The sequence below is a fragment of the Paramormyrops kingsleyae genome, chromosome 15 (assembly GCF_048594095.1).
Source record: "Paramormyrops kingsleyae isolate MSU_618 chromosome 15, PKINGS_0.4, whole genome shotgun sequence".
Lineage (NCBI taxonomy): Eukaryota > Metazoa > Chordata > Actinopteri > Osteoglossiformes > Mormyridae > Paramormyrops > Paramormyrops kingsleyae.
Genome location: NC_132811.1, coordinates 11,186,244 through 11,203,530, shown reverse-complemented (window position 1 = coordinate 11,203,530; position 17,287 = coordinate 11,186,244). Strand labels below are relative to the sequence as shown.

Sequence of the window (17,287 nt, the reverse complement as noted above, 5' to 3'; positions counted from 1 at the left end):
TAGCCTACCAGCGGGGAATAACTGGGAATAAGACATAGTCTACGAAAACATTCACTTCTTGCTTTCAGAAACACTAGGCCTATTGATTTTACGTGCAGGTGGGCGTGAATCCCAAGCCCTGTCTTGATATCACGATCTGTGACTAAGACCCAGTCAGCACAGACTAGACTTAAAGCCATTAATTTTCACTTGCATCCTTTATTTTACCGTTTCGTTCAGTAATTTCTAACCAAGCACTGTTCTGAATGTTAACGACAGTATTTTTTTTTACAACATACTGGAACATTTAGTAAATCATTTGCTTTAAGGAAAGCCGGGGAATAAACAGAGCCGTGTTTAATGTGCGTTTATATTAATTTTTCTTTGTCTGGTAAGTGCACTGGGTGTAAACGCTCGCGGTGCTGCCTAAAATCTACATAAAATCCATTCTGACTGCCTCCGTGTGCATCCATTATGTCCCATCTATGTCAAAGCAATCAATCCCTCTCCCAAGCGAGGGAGACCCAACTGAACAGATGGCAAGTTATCTCAAGGTCGGATTAGTTTCACTTTGTCACCCCTGACTCATAACCTCGATCCCTCCGTGGGCGCCACACTGCCCTCAGTACTGCAGGAATGCCGCAGATCCCCAGCGCTGACTAAGAGAGTAAAGGGGAGGCACTGTTTGGTCAAAATATTGACATCGGGGACCCTGCCTCCTTGCAAAGCCTTTTCTCAAACCTCAAGGGCCACAAACTCATTTGTTCTGTAAATATCGAGTACTTAAGCCAGCAGCCCCGGGCATGACAGCACAATTATAACATGCAAACATTGCCACTGCTATCAGTTACCGAGGCGCGCTAATTTGCAGATTTGCTACCAGGACAGATATCGTAGTTCCGGGGAGGGGACTGTTAATGGAGAAGTACAAAGAAGTAAAACCTGCAGTGTTCAGTGTATGTGTGGATGTGCACAAAGGGGAACACCAAAATCGTTCATCCCTAGTAGCATATGGGCGTCTTTAGGTCCTATCATTCGCGGCTTACCCCCGATGCCAATCTTCCTCAAGCCGCAGGTAAATCTGGAAATAGCGCGTAACGTGGATGTCCAGCTGAACCTTTGTGGCAATCACGTGGTTCCGGTGTCCGTTTGTGTGTGTATATTCTCACTTTCCACATATTTTTTTTTTTCTGCTGTCGTGGTTGTCACCAAAATTCCACTTATTTTTCAGTAAAGTGCAATATACGTCACCAGTGGTAGACAAACAGTGGGACGGTCTCAAATTATCCGCAGCAGAGAGCGCAGTGAGGTAGACGGTGATGACCATTAAACTCACATATAGCCTACTAGCAGTCCTCCATTAACGAGCAGGGAAATTGCACGCTTGTTAGAAATAGCACCACGGAGTCATCCCTATCAACTACAAGAGCTACTTACAAAAACCTCATCTGAATAAATCATTGAAATCAGCCTTGCTGAGGCCATTAACTGTTTGCGCTTGTACCCACAAGAAAACACAAGAATCATTAAACCAGGGCTGCCAACTCTCACGCATCTGGCGTGACACTCACGCAAGAAATCTTACAGCATATCTATATTATTCCATTATAAAGTTAAAATTAGCTACAATTAGCTAGGCAATAAAACTGTGTCATACATATAACTGTGTGCAATCAGAGCAGGGATGTAATCTCACTCCAGCCAGCTGACCAAAGTTGGCAGCCCTGTTAAACTGACAGGCAATTTACCATTTTTGCTACCATATTGCCCCTATTGAGCAACATGGCAAATATTATCATATAGGTTTAAATAAATCAAGTATGTACCAAGTTTCATGGATTTTTATGTTTTGTTATTTATTTATAGCTTAAATACTGCAACATATTGGCCTAAAATGATAGAAACCATTTGCCAAGCTCAACTGATACTCAGAGTTTGATTTAAAATATTTTAAAGCATAAATGTTCAAAGAAACACTGTGTTTTATATTTGTGTGAATTTGCAGAAAAGACGTAGAACATAACTCATCGCAGTGGCCTCCAAATTGATCACACAAGCTCATTTATTTACAATGCCTGAAATTTCTTTCTCCACCTAATAAATTAATGTAACCTTACTGCATATTAGGATGTTGTTATTTTCCAAAACTAAGTCTAAGCTTCTAACAACAGATGCACAGGCCTGCAGTAAAAGTCTAAGTGGCCAACGGTGAACAGGATTTTTGTAGTGACAAATACAGTCACTAGGGGTCGTTGTTGACAAAGCTTAGACTGTAGTCTGTAATCAGACTAATTTACTCTGAAGCAAACTTGCACCATTATTTTACACCTTTTAACTGAGGAAAATGCATCTTAAGTGTGATATTGTGGATCCCAGGCTCCCAATCCTAATCCTTACAGGGTGCTGCTTTTTGTAGATTTTCCAGATCTACCATTAATGCTAATTTATTCATGTAAGAGAAATTGAAGATTGGTATTCCTAGTTACTGAGGAAACCTAAATACCATGCATGTCAACTTTTAATAGAGTAAGACAATCTCAGATATTTTGAGGACTAAACTACGTGCACATTTTTCTGTGTGTTTCTGCAAATCTCATCACTGGAGTAGCTGGCAGCAGTGCAGAGACAGCTGGATATCCTGCTTTTTCACTGCACCTGCAGTCTGCACCCATCTTCTAAGTGTTTATCCTGGCCAGGATTGCGGGGCCCTGCTTTTAAAAATTGTCACCTTCTTACCCAAATAAAAGCAAATATCTGTTGCCAGTTTCAAATGTTTGAAATACCTGTACACTGGACCTCTGCCAGGGTCAACTATCAAATTCATAGATAGTTGTGATTATTCAGAAACAATGACTTAGTCTTTGACGTGCCTTGACGTTAGTTTATACTTATGGAGAGCAGCCAATTGTACCACAATATCTTAAAGCCCATTTTTTTATCAGGGTACACATCAGTTGCCAAAAAATAGTATTTCAAAAGGATTTGTGGGCTCATTTCCAACACATCTAGTTATCATATACAGGTACTTATTTTGCAAAGTCTGTCATTCTTGTGGGGAAACCCAGGGGGTGGGAGACTGTTCCTAGGAGTGTAGATAAAGGAAGCCTGGTTTTGCTTTGAATCTTAGGCGAGCAGCTGTGCAGAAAAACAGAAGCCATCCCACAGAGCAAGCACTTCCCCAAAGCGCAGGCTATGAGGAAACCTACCTGATTCATGTTATCAGTCTTCAATCTCGATCCTCCATTACAAACCATCTTTGCTTTCCATCTTCTCACGACTATCATTAATAATCACATACGGGATTCTGGAAGCAACAAGCAGATGCAGTGACTAGATTGTTTGGTATCACTTGCTGCATTTTGGGAGGAAGGAACCAGGTGACCCACCCATACCAAATGCCTCACTGGCATCATCTGCCAGAATTACATAAGGCTGAGGTGTGTCAGTGTTTATACTATCAGAAAATATTTAGCTGGGAAGCATCTAAACATCTCCAAGTAGGATGGATAAAAAAAGTCTTGGTAAAAATGTAATTGGTTAAAATTATTCCAGGCACCCAAGCACTTTGGCTTGGAAGTTTAAATAAATCCAACTAAATGAGGGTTTCTTAATGTGCAGCCCATCAGAAGCCAATGCGAGATGAAACTGATGCATCATAATTAGCACTCATGGTACATTTAAATGTGAGAATCATTTGGCTACTTGCTTTTATCTGTGATAAATCATTTTTAAATTACTGGTTAAATTGTACAGTTTTTCATTCATGTAAATAATCACATTTGAATGCTAAATATTTGGTTTTGGGGTTTATTTCATGCATGAATTTTAACACTGCAAACCAGCGTAGGCTCTCTTATCCACAAAGGGGCAGTGTGTATACAGGTCCTTGAGAACCCTTAGGTCAGCTGTTCAAACCCAGGTGTGGGGACTCTTCAGCCAAGCAGTACTCTAATGAGTAATCCAATTAGGGAGTTGCAGCAAAAACCCACATACATGGTGACCCTTTCTGGATAAGACTGCCTGCCTCTGCTGTAGACAATCACTTATAATTGTACAGAGATTGAAAAGTAAACACATAGGACATAGCGCTAAAAGCAAATGTTTCAATTTATTTATTTACACAGCCAAGTACACATATACAAGTGATGACTAAACCCTAGCCTATCCCAGCTGTCCAGCTTTAATGTGGAGATTCAGCTTCTTGCAGTCACTTCTCAGATTCCTCAGCCACCCCTGGAAGATGGAAGAAGAAAAAAAAATCTCATTTAAACCCTGCTGGCACATACTGGAACCTACTTTATATAATGTTAAAACTAAGAAACTGGCGCTGCACAAAAAGCTTTATCATTCCCAACTTTAACTTGCTAGGCCTTACAGCCACTAGAAATTGCTTATTTTGTCCCATAATTGACTCCCTTCTCACATTACAGCTTTATCTGCCCACTGATGCCACTGTCAGGGGCTCTGAGCAAACTGCTCCATGAAGGATCTGCTGTGAAACCAGGGAGGCAAAAATCTAATATTTTCAGTGACCATACATGCATAGGATGATAGGAAAAAGTGTGTGTGTGTGTGTGTGTGGGGGTAACTAAAATACCTCTCTTTAAAAAAAAAACAAAAAAAAAAAACAGTATGTGTGGATATGTGTGAATACACGAACGCACACACACCCACCACTGGATGTAAGCTACAAAACTTAATTTCCAAACAAATTTAAACAATGTAACTGAACATAACATAAATCTGTATTAGACATCAAAGTACACCCTCGACAAAGGCAGTAGTGTTTTTAACTAAATGCACATCTAGAAACTTGGAATGGATGAGGGTCCCAACTTACACAATGATGTTGTTAATGGGAATGTGGATCAGCTTGACAAAGAAGCCAATGAAGCCCATGATGGCAAACCCAATTGCCGTAGCCATGGCGATCTTCTGAAATTCTAAAGAAATTAATAAACAGTGAGAATGGGGAAGGCTGTACGTCAGTATGGGCCAGGGTACAATGAAATGCATTTAGTTTTTTCAAACACCAGAAGACGTACCTTTTCTGTCTGGTTTGGTGCATCTCTTCACTAGTCTTATCGAGTCCTTCACAAACTGACGACTGGGTTCTACAAACTGCATTACTTGATCCATGGTGATCGCGAAGGCTCTGGCTATGAAAAAAAAGAATCAGAATAAAGATCAAATATTAAAAACGAAGATCACTACTACTAACTACATTTGACCATACGACTAAATCTTATCCACTGTGCCTCATCCCCAACAACCTTCTCCACCAGCAAACAAATCAAATTGTGGTTAAATGTACGTTGTATTGTAAGAGCTGACATTTTAGTGTCGTTGATGTGGGCATTTAACTTACACTACGCCACCTCACATACACTACCCGCAAAGGTTTGTTATTCATCCCCTGCTCAGTAGTATTTCCCTTATTAACCGTAGATCCACATTATTAGTTGCTTCGTTACAAGTGGGCCAAATTTTAAATAGTTCTAAATCTCAACTGCCACGATCTGAGACTACAAGCCACAATCGCTACTTGGGAAACGGGGATTTACAGGCAAATTTACGGTGCCCGATTAGCGTGTTCCGCAGATCAGCTAGCATACCGCGAGATACATCACGACATATTTTTACATACAAAACTTAAAGTGCCTTACCTCTGCGAATAAATGAGCTTCTTTATAATACTTCGGGAGCACTCTAACCGATTTGGTCAGCTAACTTTGCTAGAATAGAGCCACGTACGTAGCAAGTTGCCTTTTCAACGGAAAGATGACGTTTCCTTACAGTGCGCATGCGCGTCACTCTCTAACACCGGAAGTCCTTTTTGTAACACGTAAGCAGTGGGCTGAGGAAAGTCGCACGTTTCTTCGATCCTGACCCCAGATCAGTTCAGTTCGCTTCATTGGATTCTGAATTTTAATTGTGAATCAATTTAAGAAAACAGACAATGGTAATAATAATAATAACTAGAAACTTCAGGCAGTTACGAACGGGTCCAAAGCGTAGGATGATCGGACAGGTGGTCGGGATAGGAGATGTAGGACAGAGCAGGACTGGTTTCGGTGAGATGGTCTATGTAGTAGGATGGAGGTGCTTTTAGTGCAGGCATAACAGGTCAGTCGATGTCAGAGAGTACGCTGTGCACATCAGGCTACCTAGCTGAAATACCCACCGAAGCTGGGTTCGAACCGGCGACCCTCTGATTACAGGCACACAGGCTTAGTCCACTGAGCCACCCGCTGCTGTTGGTAAGATGGGTGAGATCGGTAGACACCTTCCTACCTGATCTGGTAACTCATTATAGCTGAATTAGACTAGGTGGGTCTTAGACATATATGGACAGAGGCTATAGCGCTACCGTTTGACCGATCGACACGAAATTTGGAGGGTCTCTCTGCGGTACAGCCCTTCATCAGAATTAGATATTTGGTAATGATTGGCTGAAGTGTGCCTGAGATATAGCTGTCTGATTGAAATGGGTGAGGCACCAGTACAGTCAGGGTGTGGTTGGTGGCCATACCTTACCAAAAGTTTTTTTTTTTTTCTAAATCTTTAAAAGGACTGTCTCCTGATTTGAACGACACCAGATTTATGTAGGTTTGGTGAAAATCCTAGGAGGTTAACGGAAAAAAGCTGTTTTCAGACAAATATAAATCATGGAAAAATGCAAAGATGGAGAACAAAGTTCTATATGTTACTGGATTTGGCACGACATAGTGAATTGGACTGGCAATAAAATTTAAGTTTAGGACAAGTAGCACAGGAGATATCGACCAAAACGTGTTGTGGGGCATGACGGCGCCCCCCTTTGACTGACAGGGACGGGTCGGAGGGCCTGAGTAGTGGGTAGGAATTGACATCTTGCTGCCAAATTTGGTAAGTCTAGATCTTACGGTTTAGGCTGGGCATTCAGTTTTAGGGAAGAAAAAAAAGAAAAGAAAATCCTAAACCGTAAAAAAATTCCTTTTATTCCATCCATCCATTTCCCAAAACTGCTTGCCCTGTGTAGGGTTCCATTGTTGCAGTTTGGATGTCTGAGTTCACTTGAAAATGTTCTAAGGGAAATATGCACTTTAGCAGGAAAACAAAGGAAAATCAATGGTCTTATACTAATAAATAATCCCATAGTTGTGTCCAGGGATGCCATAAGGGGGGGAGAGTTAGGATGTTTCCAATGGTCCCTAAAAAATTTGGAAAACAACTGGATTGACCTAGACTGAGGGGCCCAATATATTGAGCAACCCCTGGTTGTGTCATGCAGAATATCCCTGGTGACCTTATGGCAGCAAAGTAAGCAGAACTGACCTTTGGCTGTGAGTGTCACATCCAAGCAGTCGGTGGATAATGACAGTCAAAACACTTACAATACTACTCTGTGAGGCCTAGCATAGTGGTTGATTACAGTGCACTGTATGTTACTTATCATACAGTATAAACACAGAAGGATGAAATGCAGAAATGCGAACACACATTTTTACTGTAATAACCAATTTTACTGAAGGCAATGCAGTACAAATCGAATACTGTAAGACAGTTACTCATTTAAAAAAAAGAAATTATGAACAATAACCCTAATACAATGATCGTTGTACTTTGTTTAATTTCCTACCTTTCTTCTTGGTCTTCTCCTTAGACTATGTCGTCTTCTTCCCTGTCCTTGTCTACCATGTGTTGAGTGACTTGGTGTGCGCTTATTACTTAAGTGTCAAATTTGCACGAGTAGTTAATTAATTGCATAGCTGTGCCGTTTTAAGATTTTTGGACTGGACATTACCTGCTAACGACATTTTATAGTGATTCGCTTGGTGTGACACTTCCATTTGATTTTCGTGTTAGCACATGTCTAATGTTTTTCAAAAAGGTCTATAGCATTGGAGATTGATGTACAGGAACAGTCAAAATTCTGGATAGAAAATCATTTGATTTTCAACAAGATAAGGACCCTAAGTACACCTTTAGGTTATGTAGATGGAGTGCTGCGACAGACGACCTGGCCACCAGAATCCCCCCCACCTAAACCCTATAGAGTTGGTTTGGGATGAGTTGAATCAAACAGTAAGAGCAAGGCAGCCAATCTGTGCCCAGCACTTCAGGAACCTCCTTCAGCAACGCTGAAGAAGTGTTCTAGGTGGCTACATCTGGAAGCTGTTTAAAAGAATTCCAAGTGTAATGCTGTCATTGAAGCAAAAGCAAGTTATTCTGAAGAGTCTAAAGTTTGAGATGTTGACCATTTCTCGTCCTTGCAATATGATATGTATTTCTTCATTACCGTTCACTGTAAGGCAAGTAACATAGCTAATATAGGGACAAATCCAGTAACAGCAAACTTTTGACTGGCACTGTACACCCGATGAGGAAATCGTTGATTGTTGTGCAAAAATATTTGCAATTCTGCTTGTGTGGCATTAAGAATTGCCTAATTCATTGGCGGCATAATTAGCACATCTAAGCATTTGCGAGGAAAAAACGGCAATACTTAAGATATCCTAGTGCAACATAGTTACCTTTGACAGGCAGCTAGAGGTAGACACAGACAGCAATGCACTTAAATAATCCTATGTCGAGGTAATGTACACAGGCAAGCTTTTCTGCTTCATTTATAAAAGGATTTTTTCCATTAGGAAAAAATCCTCATCAGTCATAAGCTATCAGTTACCTGAGGTACCCAAATGTGCTAGTTCTAAAAATGTATAGGAATGAACATGTAAAATTCTACAGCAATATCTGTCTATGTTAATATTTTAAATATATTTAAAATTATACAAAAATATTTAGCTCATTTGTTAGAATGCAGACATTGAGTCCAGATGGAAAAAAAGTACATTTTATGCAGCATATAGGCAGTTTGTTGATGAGGATGCAAATCTTGGCTTGATATATGCAGCTCTGGAAAATATGGAGACAACTCCATATTTTTTAAGAATCTTCATTGTTAAATCCTGGTTTAATCCTGGTTCTGCTGGAAGGCTACACTGAGCGGCAGGTTGGTTCCAAGTTCAAAATTTGTAAGACAGCAGTACACAAGAAAAATGTAAAGCAGGAGACACTGGGAATGACCAGAAACCAGCCAGGTAAAAGGGCGGAAGCAACTTTCTAAATACAGAGATGACAGTCAACTTATCCAGCAGTGCCTCATGAATCGGGGGATGACATCTAGTTATGTTCAAAAAGAATGGAAAACATTAAGTGCAGGTGTGAAGTGCACAGCTAGGACAGTTTGTATGAGGCTTTCAGTCGCAGAGCTGATGTCCCATAAAGCAACTAGCATTAGTGAGAAGCAGGGAACAGCCAGGCTGGATTTTACAAAAAAAAAATGTATATTTTATACCGATGCACATCCATAAATTGAGAAATGAGTGAAATTGAAAATTTTGCAGTGGTCTCTTAATTTCTTCCAGAGCTGTAGGTAGGCTGATTAACTGGTATCTCTCTTATAGAGCATAGTTCACCAGTGAACACAACAATGAGGAGGATGACATTTCCAGTCCATTTTTTGTTGTTTTTGAGATTGCCAGTGACCTACAGTCAGTCTTCAGGCAATCAAATGAAGAACTTTTCTGGATAATGCATCCTGTGGACTCAGGGCTGTAGCCTGGATTTTTAGAACACCGAGGTCAAAATTGTTGGCCCTTCCTAGCTGTGCCCTGTGATGAATCATGGTTATTGGAGCTGCAGAAACAATACTGAGGGCTTGACCTCGGTGTCCTCAATGGTAGGTAGGTATGGGCATGTGTGGACTGTTTTCTGGAAATTCGCTCTTCAGAACGTGGTGCACCTTATATAAAAATAATAATAATAAAAAAAACCATGCACACTGCACTGACTGATGAGGACATGAGCAGAAAGAAATGAAAGAAAGAAAGAAAAAAAAGAAAGAAAGAAAGAATTGTGCACTACATGACCCAACATTTCTCCAAAAAAGTTTTTCCCACTCAGAATGGCAATGGACGATGTAGAGCGTGACGGCTACAATAGGGCCTGTTTGGCGACATGCAGATCAGCGAACATGGCTGAATGACTAATTAGGACAAAGCACTGAGCGCACAAGCTTTAGAAGATACACTTGGGAAATGTTAAGAGTTTCTGTTGTTTCCCAATCCTGTCATCCCACACATACTGATATTTCAGTTTCTCAACTGCCCTTCAAATACAGGGAATTTCTCATTGAATGGAGGCACCGTTTCACATTCACCATGGAGTTTTTAACATCAAATAATTACAACTGAGTTTTTGCTAATTGATTTTAGGATGTTATGATTTTAGATTCATTGAAGAGCTAAACACTGGTTACAGAGCTGATGCAGCCTGTCAAATCAATCTTAAAATGGGCCAATTATGTATGTAATTGTAGAATCAACTAAAATGCCCACACAACACCAACTATTACTATTACAGGCAGTGGTCATTACTTTAAATTTTCCAGCATGTCATTTTAATTGGTTTCCTGCGATGAAGAGACCAAACAACAAGCACATCTACCAGAGCACTTTATACCAAACTTTTATGGAAAAACTGCATTTTGCAAAGGTATCTTCAACGAATTGGCACATATACTCAGATTTTTATAACTAGTTTAATAAGGGATTACTGTTAAGGAATTCAACGTTTAATCTTTTTTCAGCTAGTAATTTTTACTTATCAGGTCGGTCATGAACAGAAAAACAGGACAGAGAGAAAGTCACCATCACTCAGTCCCACGTTATTCCAAGCATCTGGCAGCTAAGTTCCCAGAGTTTCTGTGCCATTTCGTCATCTCTGGCAGCTTGGGAGCAGCTTGCTGGGGCACAGTCACTGTTAACAGAGCAAAGAACGTTGGCATAGTCCTGAAAAATACATTAAAAGGTAGAGCTCTCACACACATAGTGTGACACTAAGTGAGCGACAGCACAAGAACTAAACCTTACATCAAAATGAGTCAATGCAGTTCTTGAGATGAAGTATGATATCTTGGATATGCTGCCATGTTCCACTTGACTGTTATTCACACTTAAATCAGCATGATCAGTCTACCCTCTACAGGAGGGTTAGGGAACCCTTTTCCATGGCAGTAGAGTAGAGCACAGATTTACACCCAGACATCAGGTGAACTGAGATCCTACCCTAACAATAAAGAGCAGAGGAAGAGCAAAGACCAGCACATTCTGTAAGCGCCAACTGAATAAAGTTTCCTTCTAATCTAAGGGTCCCAAAAAGGGGGGGGGGGGGTGACACAATTGACTTCATCTAAATTGTGGGGCCAAAATTATACATGTATGCTCTCATGGAGTCATTTAGCCTGTACTTTCTAGTGGCACCCCTGCATCCAACCATTTTCTAACCCCCATGGCCACAGGGGTCTGGAGGCTGTCCTGGAAGCTACATGTGCAAGGCAGGGAATAACCCAGGGTGAGATGCCAGGCCGCTGCAGGCCATGCACACGCCATTCACACCTATGGATAATTCAGCACTTTTTTGGACTGTGCTGGTAAACTAGAGAACTTGGAGGGAACCCCATGATGACATGAGGAGAACATGCAAACAACACACAGAGCCATGGCAGAGACTCACAGTGCCAACCACTGCACCACTGTGTCACTGGAATGAAGTTTTCAACTGTTGTTTGAAAGGACAGAACAAACACAAAGAGTCGGCATCTACTGTATAGTTGCACCTGTAGTATCCTCCAGTTGTTTTCTCTAGCTCTGGGGCGACAGCACAGTAAATGGAGGTCTGGGCACCCTGCACGGATGTCTTCGTGAAGGGCTTGATCATCTTCACGCCCAGCTGTGCGGGAGCACTGAGGTGCCTCCACAGTTCCGACTGCACCACTCCAGGATGTAGCGCATATGTGGTCACACCGGTGCCTAAGAGCGCAACATTGTCAGCTCATCCAACTGTTAAGTTCTGCAGGCTTTCAGTGCCCCATAGTGATGAAGCTAGCAATGATATTCATTCATAATTCAAATATTGAAACAATGTCACGTTAAAAATGGAAGTGTGCTTTTCAATCTAAAATGACTGTTCGACTCTTCACTATGCAACAGTCATGTTTTCTGTTGATATGCTAGTTTCTCTTGCATTTATGTCTTTTTGTAATTTCCATGCTTAAATACACTTTCCACCTTTTGAAATAAGGGAGTTACTCCTGTGATTACGCTCGCAGTGCAGGCTCCTGATATCTGTACTTACCTTCTAATTTCTTAGCCATAAGGCGTGTGCAGAGGATGTTGGCCAGCTTGCTCTGTCCGTACGCCTTTTTGGAGTCATAGCTCTTCTCGTGGTTGATGTCATCCAGTCTGATGGGGCCCCACGTGTGAGCCATGGATGACACATTGATGATTCTGGCTGGGGCAGACTTTTTTATCAGATCGATCAGAAGGTAGGTAAGCAGAAAGTGACCTGTAGGATTTGGATGGAACAGCCAGTCACATGAAATGAACTAAAAGACTCATGGAGATATTTACCTTAAACTACAATGAATAAACCCAAGAACAGCACATTCATTGCAAAAAAAGTATGGGTTCAATCCAGCTTTTGCATTATTAAATATTTAAGATTAACTGAAGCCAGTGAAATTTCTTATACTGAAAAAATCTTTTCTTAATTCGGCATAAATGTAAAGAGAATCTTGGGGGGGGGGGGTCATTTGTGTTACTTCTATGAACCTTACCTAAGTGGTTGACACCAAACTGCATCTCAAAACCATCTATAGTCTTGGAATACGGACACATCATAATTCCAGCATTGTTGATAAGGATGTCGACCTGTTTCTCTTCTGAAAGTGAAAGGTAAAAACAAAATTCTAGATTCTTGGTGAAGAGTTATTTCTCACTGACAAAAATAAATGTTGTTGAAAGGGAATGCCAAGATCTTGGAGATCATAGACATAACCATTTGCATTCAAAAACAAGGTATTTTGTGTCTAAACAAACCTGTATTCCTTTTTATAGGAACAGATAAAGAACAAGGCTGACTTACCTTTATTAATTAATTCTGCAAATTCCCTGATAGACTTGGTGTCAGACAGATCCAGTTTGCTAAGAACAATATCTTTAGATCCGGAGTCTTGCATAATCTCATCCATAGCCACCTCTCCTTTCTCCACGTCTCGACAGGCCATGATGACACGAGCACCTGTGATTGGCAGTATGTCACAAACTCACCAACAATATGAAGATACAGCCGGGGTTCCCACACTCACATGAAACAAATCACAGATTAGAACACAAACTTACCTCAAACCCAATGAATGAAATACTGTATATATTTTTTAAAAAGTGACATTTTTAACAGCTTTATGAAGCGGTAACCCATATTCGACATGCTACAAATGGACTTCTATGATCTGACGTTATTGGTTTGTCATACAGAGGGTAAATCTCAGTACAAGTTCTTGACCATACTTGGGTTCTCGTGTACCCGTTTTATGACATCTTCCATTGCCGAAGACCAATTCCAATTCTAAGAACAAAGAGGACAGGAAAAATCCCTGGATGTTGGTCTTGCTCCACCCCAAGAATGAAGGATACATCGATCACATCCTGGCCGAACGAGACCAATTCCATGATTCATTGCACCCCAGGTTTATTCTTGGGATGCAAGTTAACAAGACTGGTCTTGTCAAGACAACAAGTACAGTCTTTGCATTCTTAGTATAGAGATTCACCCAGATTTTCTGAAATTCTTAAAGGTGTCCAATTAAACATTTCCATATATGTACATGGGGCTGCAGTTGTTTGACAAACAATCATGTGCTACTTAATGCTTATTTTCTTAGACACAAGCCTATTTGTGTGCAAAGCACACTGAAGGGGTTCTATATTTATCATAAAGAGATTCAGGGTTAAAAATTTAATACCTGAAATTTAACAAATGAGAAGTGTCATGCCCCACTTGAGCGATCCTCCCGTGTGCCACACCCCCTCATCTACCCCATGTGGATTCCCCATGTTCCCCAGGTGTTTCTGATTGTTGTCATTAGTCCAATGTATTTAAGTCTGCGTTAGGTATGTTTTCCCCAGTCCGGTCATTGAAGTCTAATGTCATTGTCTTGTTCTGCTTGTTCTCCGTTCTCAGTTAAACCTTGTGTTTCCCAATCGCTTGAGTCTTGTCCCTGCTTCCCCGGTCCCGGCTCGGCAGATTGTGACAGAATGACCGGACTCTACAACCAAGTGCCTTGTCGTATAGAGGAAGAATACCTCAGCACAGTGGACAAGGTAATATACTGACTAAAACAGCCCGCCTGCCCTGCTATGTGTCAGGAGGAACTCCTCCCGATTCTGGATGCTGCCATCGCCCCGCCCGAACAGACGCCCGAAACTCGTCCGCCTGCCGCTTTGCTGCCAGCGCTAGCAACTCGCCTGTTTTTTGGACCGTGCCTGGCTCTTAAAGGGGCCAGCTCCATTGGGGATGCCATCCCGTGGGTCCTCAAGCCCCAGCTGTGCCCCCCGTGGTTCCTGTGCCGGCGGCTGAAGCTCCACCCCTGGAGGTTCCTGTTCCTGATCCCCTGGACACTGCTCCCATGGGCCCAGTCCCCGAGGAGGTCCCTGATTGCCCGACCACCGCTCTTCCCTCCTTAGTGGAGTTGGAGGAGGAGCTTGAATGGGACCCCTCGGGGATTACCCTGTCATCTCCAGAGACTCCCACGTCACCATCGCCCCAGCATGGCAGATCCCGGCCAGGCCCCCGCCTCTCAGTCTCCCAGAAGGGGAAAGGATACCTGCGCTGGGGTCTGGTCCCACCCACCCTGCCCCCTGGCTCGCCTTCGGTCCCCCTGGCTGCGGCTCGGCAGTCGCCTGCGGGTCCTTCGGCTTCAGCTCGGCGGTTGCCTGCGGTCCCCCTGGCTTCGGCTCGGGGGTTGCCTTCGGTTCCGCCTGTGGCACCTCGTCGGCCAGCTGCAGTCCTGCCTCCAACGCCTCATCAGTCGCCTGCGGGTCCCCTGTCTCCGACTCATCGGTCGCCTATGCCTTGGCCGGCAGTGGCTGCTGTTCCCTCTTCCCCTCCACCAGTGTCCCCTTCATCTTCCTCCTTGCCCCCTTTGCCAGTCCCTCCACCTTCCTCCTCGCCCCCTTCAACATCCCCTTCTGCTCCTCCCTCACTCTCGCCGAGGGTCCCTTCGGCTCCGGCCTCACGGTCACCTGCTGCCCCTGTGGCTTCCACCCCCCGAATGCTGGGGTTCCCTCCAGCTCCCTGTTTCCCCCTGCCCTTTGCCTCCTTGCCCTCTACCTTTGTGCCCCCTGTGTCTGCTCCTCATCCTCCTGTTTCACCTTCATTCACTCCTGGCCCCTTCATTCCTCCCATTGGTGTTCCCCGTCTCCATTTTTGTTGCCCCTGTGCCTGTTTGCTTTCCCCGTTATTTGTCAGTTGCTGTCTGTGTTACTGCCTTTGTGTCTGTCTTGTTCCCAGTGCTCCATTGATGTTTTGCTTTTGTTGTCCAGGTCCTGTGTCCCCGGTCCCATTCCTCGCTGCCCTTAGGCGAGCCCAGAGTTTGCGCCATTTGCGTATAGGGGGGTTCTGTCATGCCATGCTTGTCCGATCCTCCCGTGTGCCACGCCCCCTCATCTACCCCGTGTGGATTCCCTGTGTTTACCAGCTGTTTCTTGTTGTGGTCATTAGTCCAATGTATTTAAGTCTGCGTTAGGTATGTTTTCCCCAGTCCGGTCACTGAAGTCTAAAGTCATTGTGTTGTTCTGCCTGTTCTTCGTTCTCAATTAAACCCTGTGTTTCCCGATCGCTTGAATCCTGTCCCTGCTTCCCTGGTTCCGGCTTGGCAGATCATGACAAGAAGGAGCATACATATTTTTATAAAAATTTTAATTGACAATGTGGGGAATTGTTTCAAACCATAAAAATCGATATTAGCAATACATTTATGAAATCAAAAAGAGCAGTATTCTTTAGTAAAATTAAACTATACACCCTGAGAACAGTCGTCTTTGGCTTTCATAATTTAACAACAGGCTAACGGAACGGAAACATCTCTGACTGTGGGGGTGTTCGGGTGTGTGTGTGTGTGTGGGGGGGGGGGGGATTACCCATATCTAATGTGGCTCAACAATGAGAACATTCTGCTTGTTTCTATTCAACATACTGGCCCCCATCCAGAATGTGTTGTTCACAAGGAGTCAATGGAAAAAACAAAGATACACAGAAAAGATAACTGCAAGAGATCTTGGAGAAGAGAAACGTTACAAACCTACGTATCACTGAAATCCGTACCTCTCTTTGCGAGGTCCCTCGCAGTTTCCTTCCCAATGCCTGTATTGGCCCCTGTTATAATTACGGTTTTGCCATCAAGCCGAACAGGGGAGGACCAGGGACCACGGAACAGATTCCTGAGAAATTAAAAAGCAATACGTCTAGAAATTAACTATTTTTTATTACTTTGGGCGGGAAAAACGCGATTCCAATTATAAGTTAATAAGTTATATGGTAAATATAGGTTACTGAACGTTGTTTCCGCGGTTCATATAATACTGGGCATGTTTATTTCGTCATTGATCTAGAATTAACCAAGTAAATCAGCCAAGACGGCAGCACCACCGCACAGTTGGTATATAACCAAGACCATACAAAACACCACCAAAACTAGTCTTCATTGTATAGATAAAATCAAACAAAATCAGGAAAAATGCTTAAGTTAGTGCGAGCGCCATTCTAGGTCGCCGTTTTACTGCGGTAGGTTGTTTCTCTCTTGTAGCACGGACCTTCTTACTTGACTTATAAGCAGGGTTGTCCTGCGGATCGAACGTACCTTACGGACTGCATGATCTCAGGCACAGATGCTCCTAAAGCTCCCCACCCCGAATAATTCAGCGACCACTCCGGTCCCGGCTATTTCATGATACAAACCAACCTCCCTCTACGAGCCATCCAATCACAAAATGAGGGCAACTTACTTTTGTTCCGCAAATCTGATCGAGTACGTCGTGACAGCATTACGCAATTCAACATTCTCATTACTTTTTCGCATTATACGAATACAATAATCCCCCGCCTATCGCGGATGTTACGCTCCAGACCCATCCGCGATAGGTGAAAATCAGCGATATAGAAAGACCATATAAATGAACATTTTTTTTTCATAGTTTAAGCCGTAAAATACCCCTCCCACACGTTTTAAACACATGTTAACTTATTAAAACACACTTTGTAAACACATATGCTATGTGGAAGTCGGGCTAAGGATATGAGTAACATAATAATAATAATAATAATAATAATAATAATAATAATAAATAAATAAATAAATAAATAAATAAATAATATGTAATCACACACACACACATCTCTCTCTCTCTCTCTCTCTCTCTCTCTC

The 17,287-nt window shown here is 42.5% G+C and overlaps 2 protein-coding genes across 3 annotated transcripts; both read right to left on the bottom strand.

Moving 5' to 3' along the window:
- Positions 1–4,068: 4,068 nt before the first annotated feature.
- sec61g (SEC61 translocon subunit gamma) lies at positions 4,069–5,800 on the bottom strand. The gene is made up of 4 exons (XM_023799012.2): positions 5,646–5,800; positions 5,025–5,138; positions 4,820–4,922; positions 4,069–4,212 (listed from the first exon to the last, which is right to left on the bottom strand). Exons 2-4 carry the CDS (start codon positions 5,116–5,118, stop codon positions 4,203–4,205), a joined length of 207 nt encoding a protein of 68 aa, XP_023654780.1. The 5' UTR covers positions 5,119–5,138; positions 5,646–5,800; the 3' UTR covers positions 4,069–4,202.
- A 4,675-nt stretch (positions 5,801–10,475) lies between these two features.
- Positions 10,476–16,945, bottom strand: LOC111837162 (retinol dehydrogenase 12-like). Of its 2 annotated transcripts, none has more exons than XM_023799008.2 (7): positions 16,869–16,945; positions 16,189–16,304; positions 12,949–13,104; positions 12,641–12,745; positions 12,160–12,369; positions 11,642–11,834; positions 10,476–10,782 (listed from the first exon to the last, which is right to left on the bottom strand). In XM_023799008.2, the coding sequence occupies exons 1-7, from the start codon at positions 16,940–16,942 to the stop codon at positions 10,680–10,682; spliced, it is 957 nt and encodes a 318-aa protein (XP_023654776.2). In that variant the 5' UTR covers positions 16,943–16,945; the 3' UTR covers positions 10,476–10,679. The 2 variants fall into 2 exon arrangements, with proteins under 2 accessions (XP_023654776.2, XP_023654775.1); XM_023799007.2 differs by lacking the exon at positions 16,869–16,945 and adding an exon at positions 16,724–16,858.
- Between the last annotated feature and the right edge of the window lie 342 nt (positions 16,946–17,287).

What these genes read in the sequence shown, in the direction of transcription:
- sec61g (XM_023799012.2), bottom strand. Translation starts at nt 5,118, where the DNA reads ATGGATCAAGTAATGCAGTTTGTAGAACCCAGTCGTCAGTTTGTGAAG. An exon ending in CACCAAACCAGACAGAAAAG is followed by an intron (nt 4,923 to 5,024) that starts GTACGTCTTCTG and finishes TAATTTCTTTAG; the next exon opens with AATTTCAGAAGATCGCCATG.
- LOC111837162 (XM_023799008.2), bottom strand. Translation starts at nt 16,942, where the DNA reads ATGCGAAAAAGTAATGAGAATGTTGAATTGCGTAATGCTGTCACGACG. An exon ending in TATGGCTAAGAAATTAGAAG is followed by an intron (nt 11,835 to 12,159) that starts GTAAGTACAGAT and finishes TTGCGCTCTTAG; the next exon opens with GCACCGGTGTGACCACATAT. An exon ending in ACAACTGGAGGATACTACAG is followed by an intron (nt 10,783 to 11,641) that starts GTGCAACTATAC and finishes CTCTGTTAACAG; the next exon opens with TGACTGTGCCCCAGCAAGCT.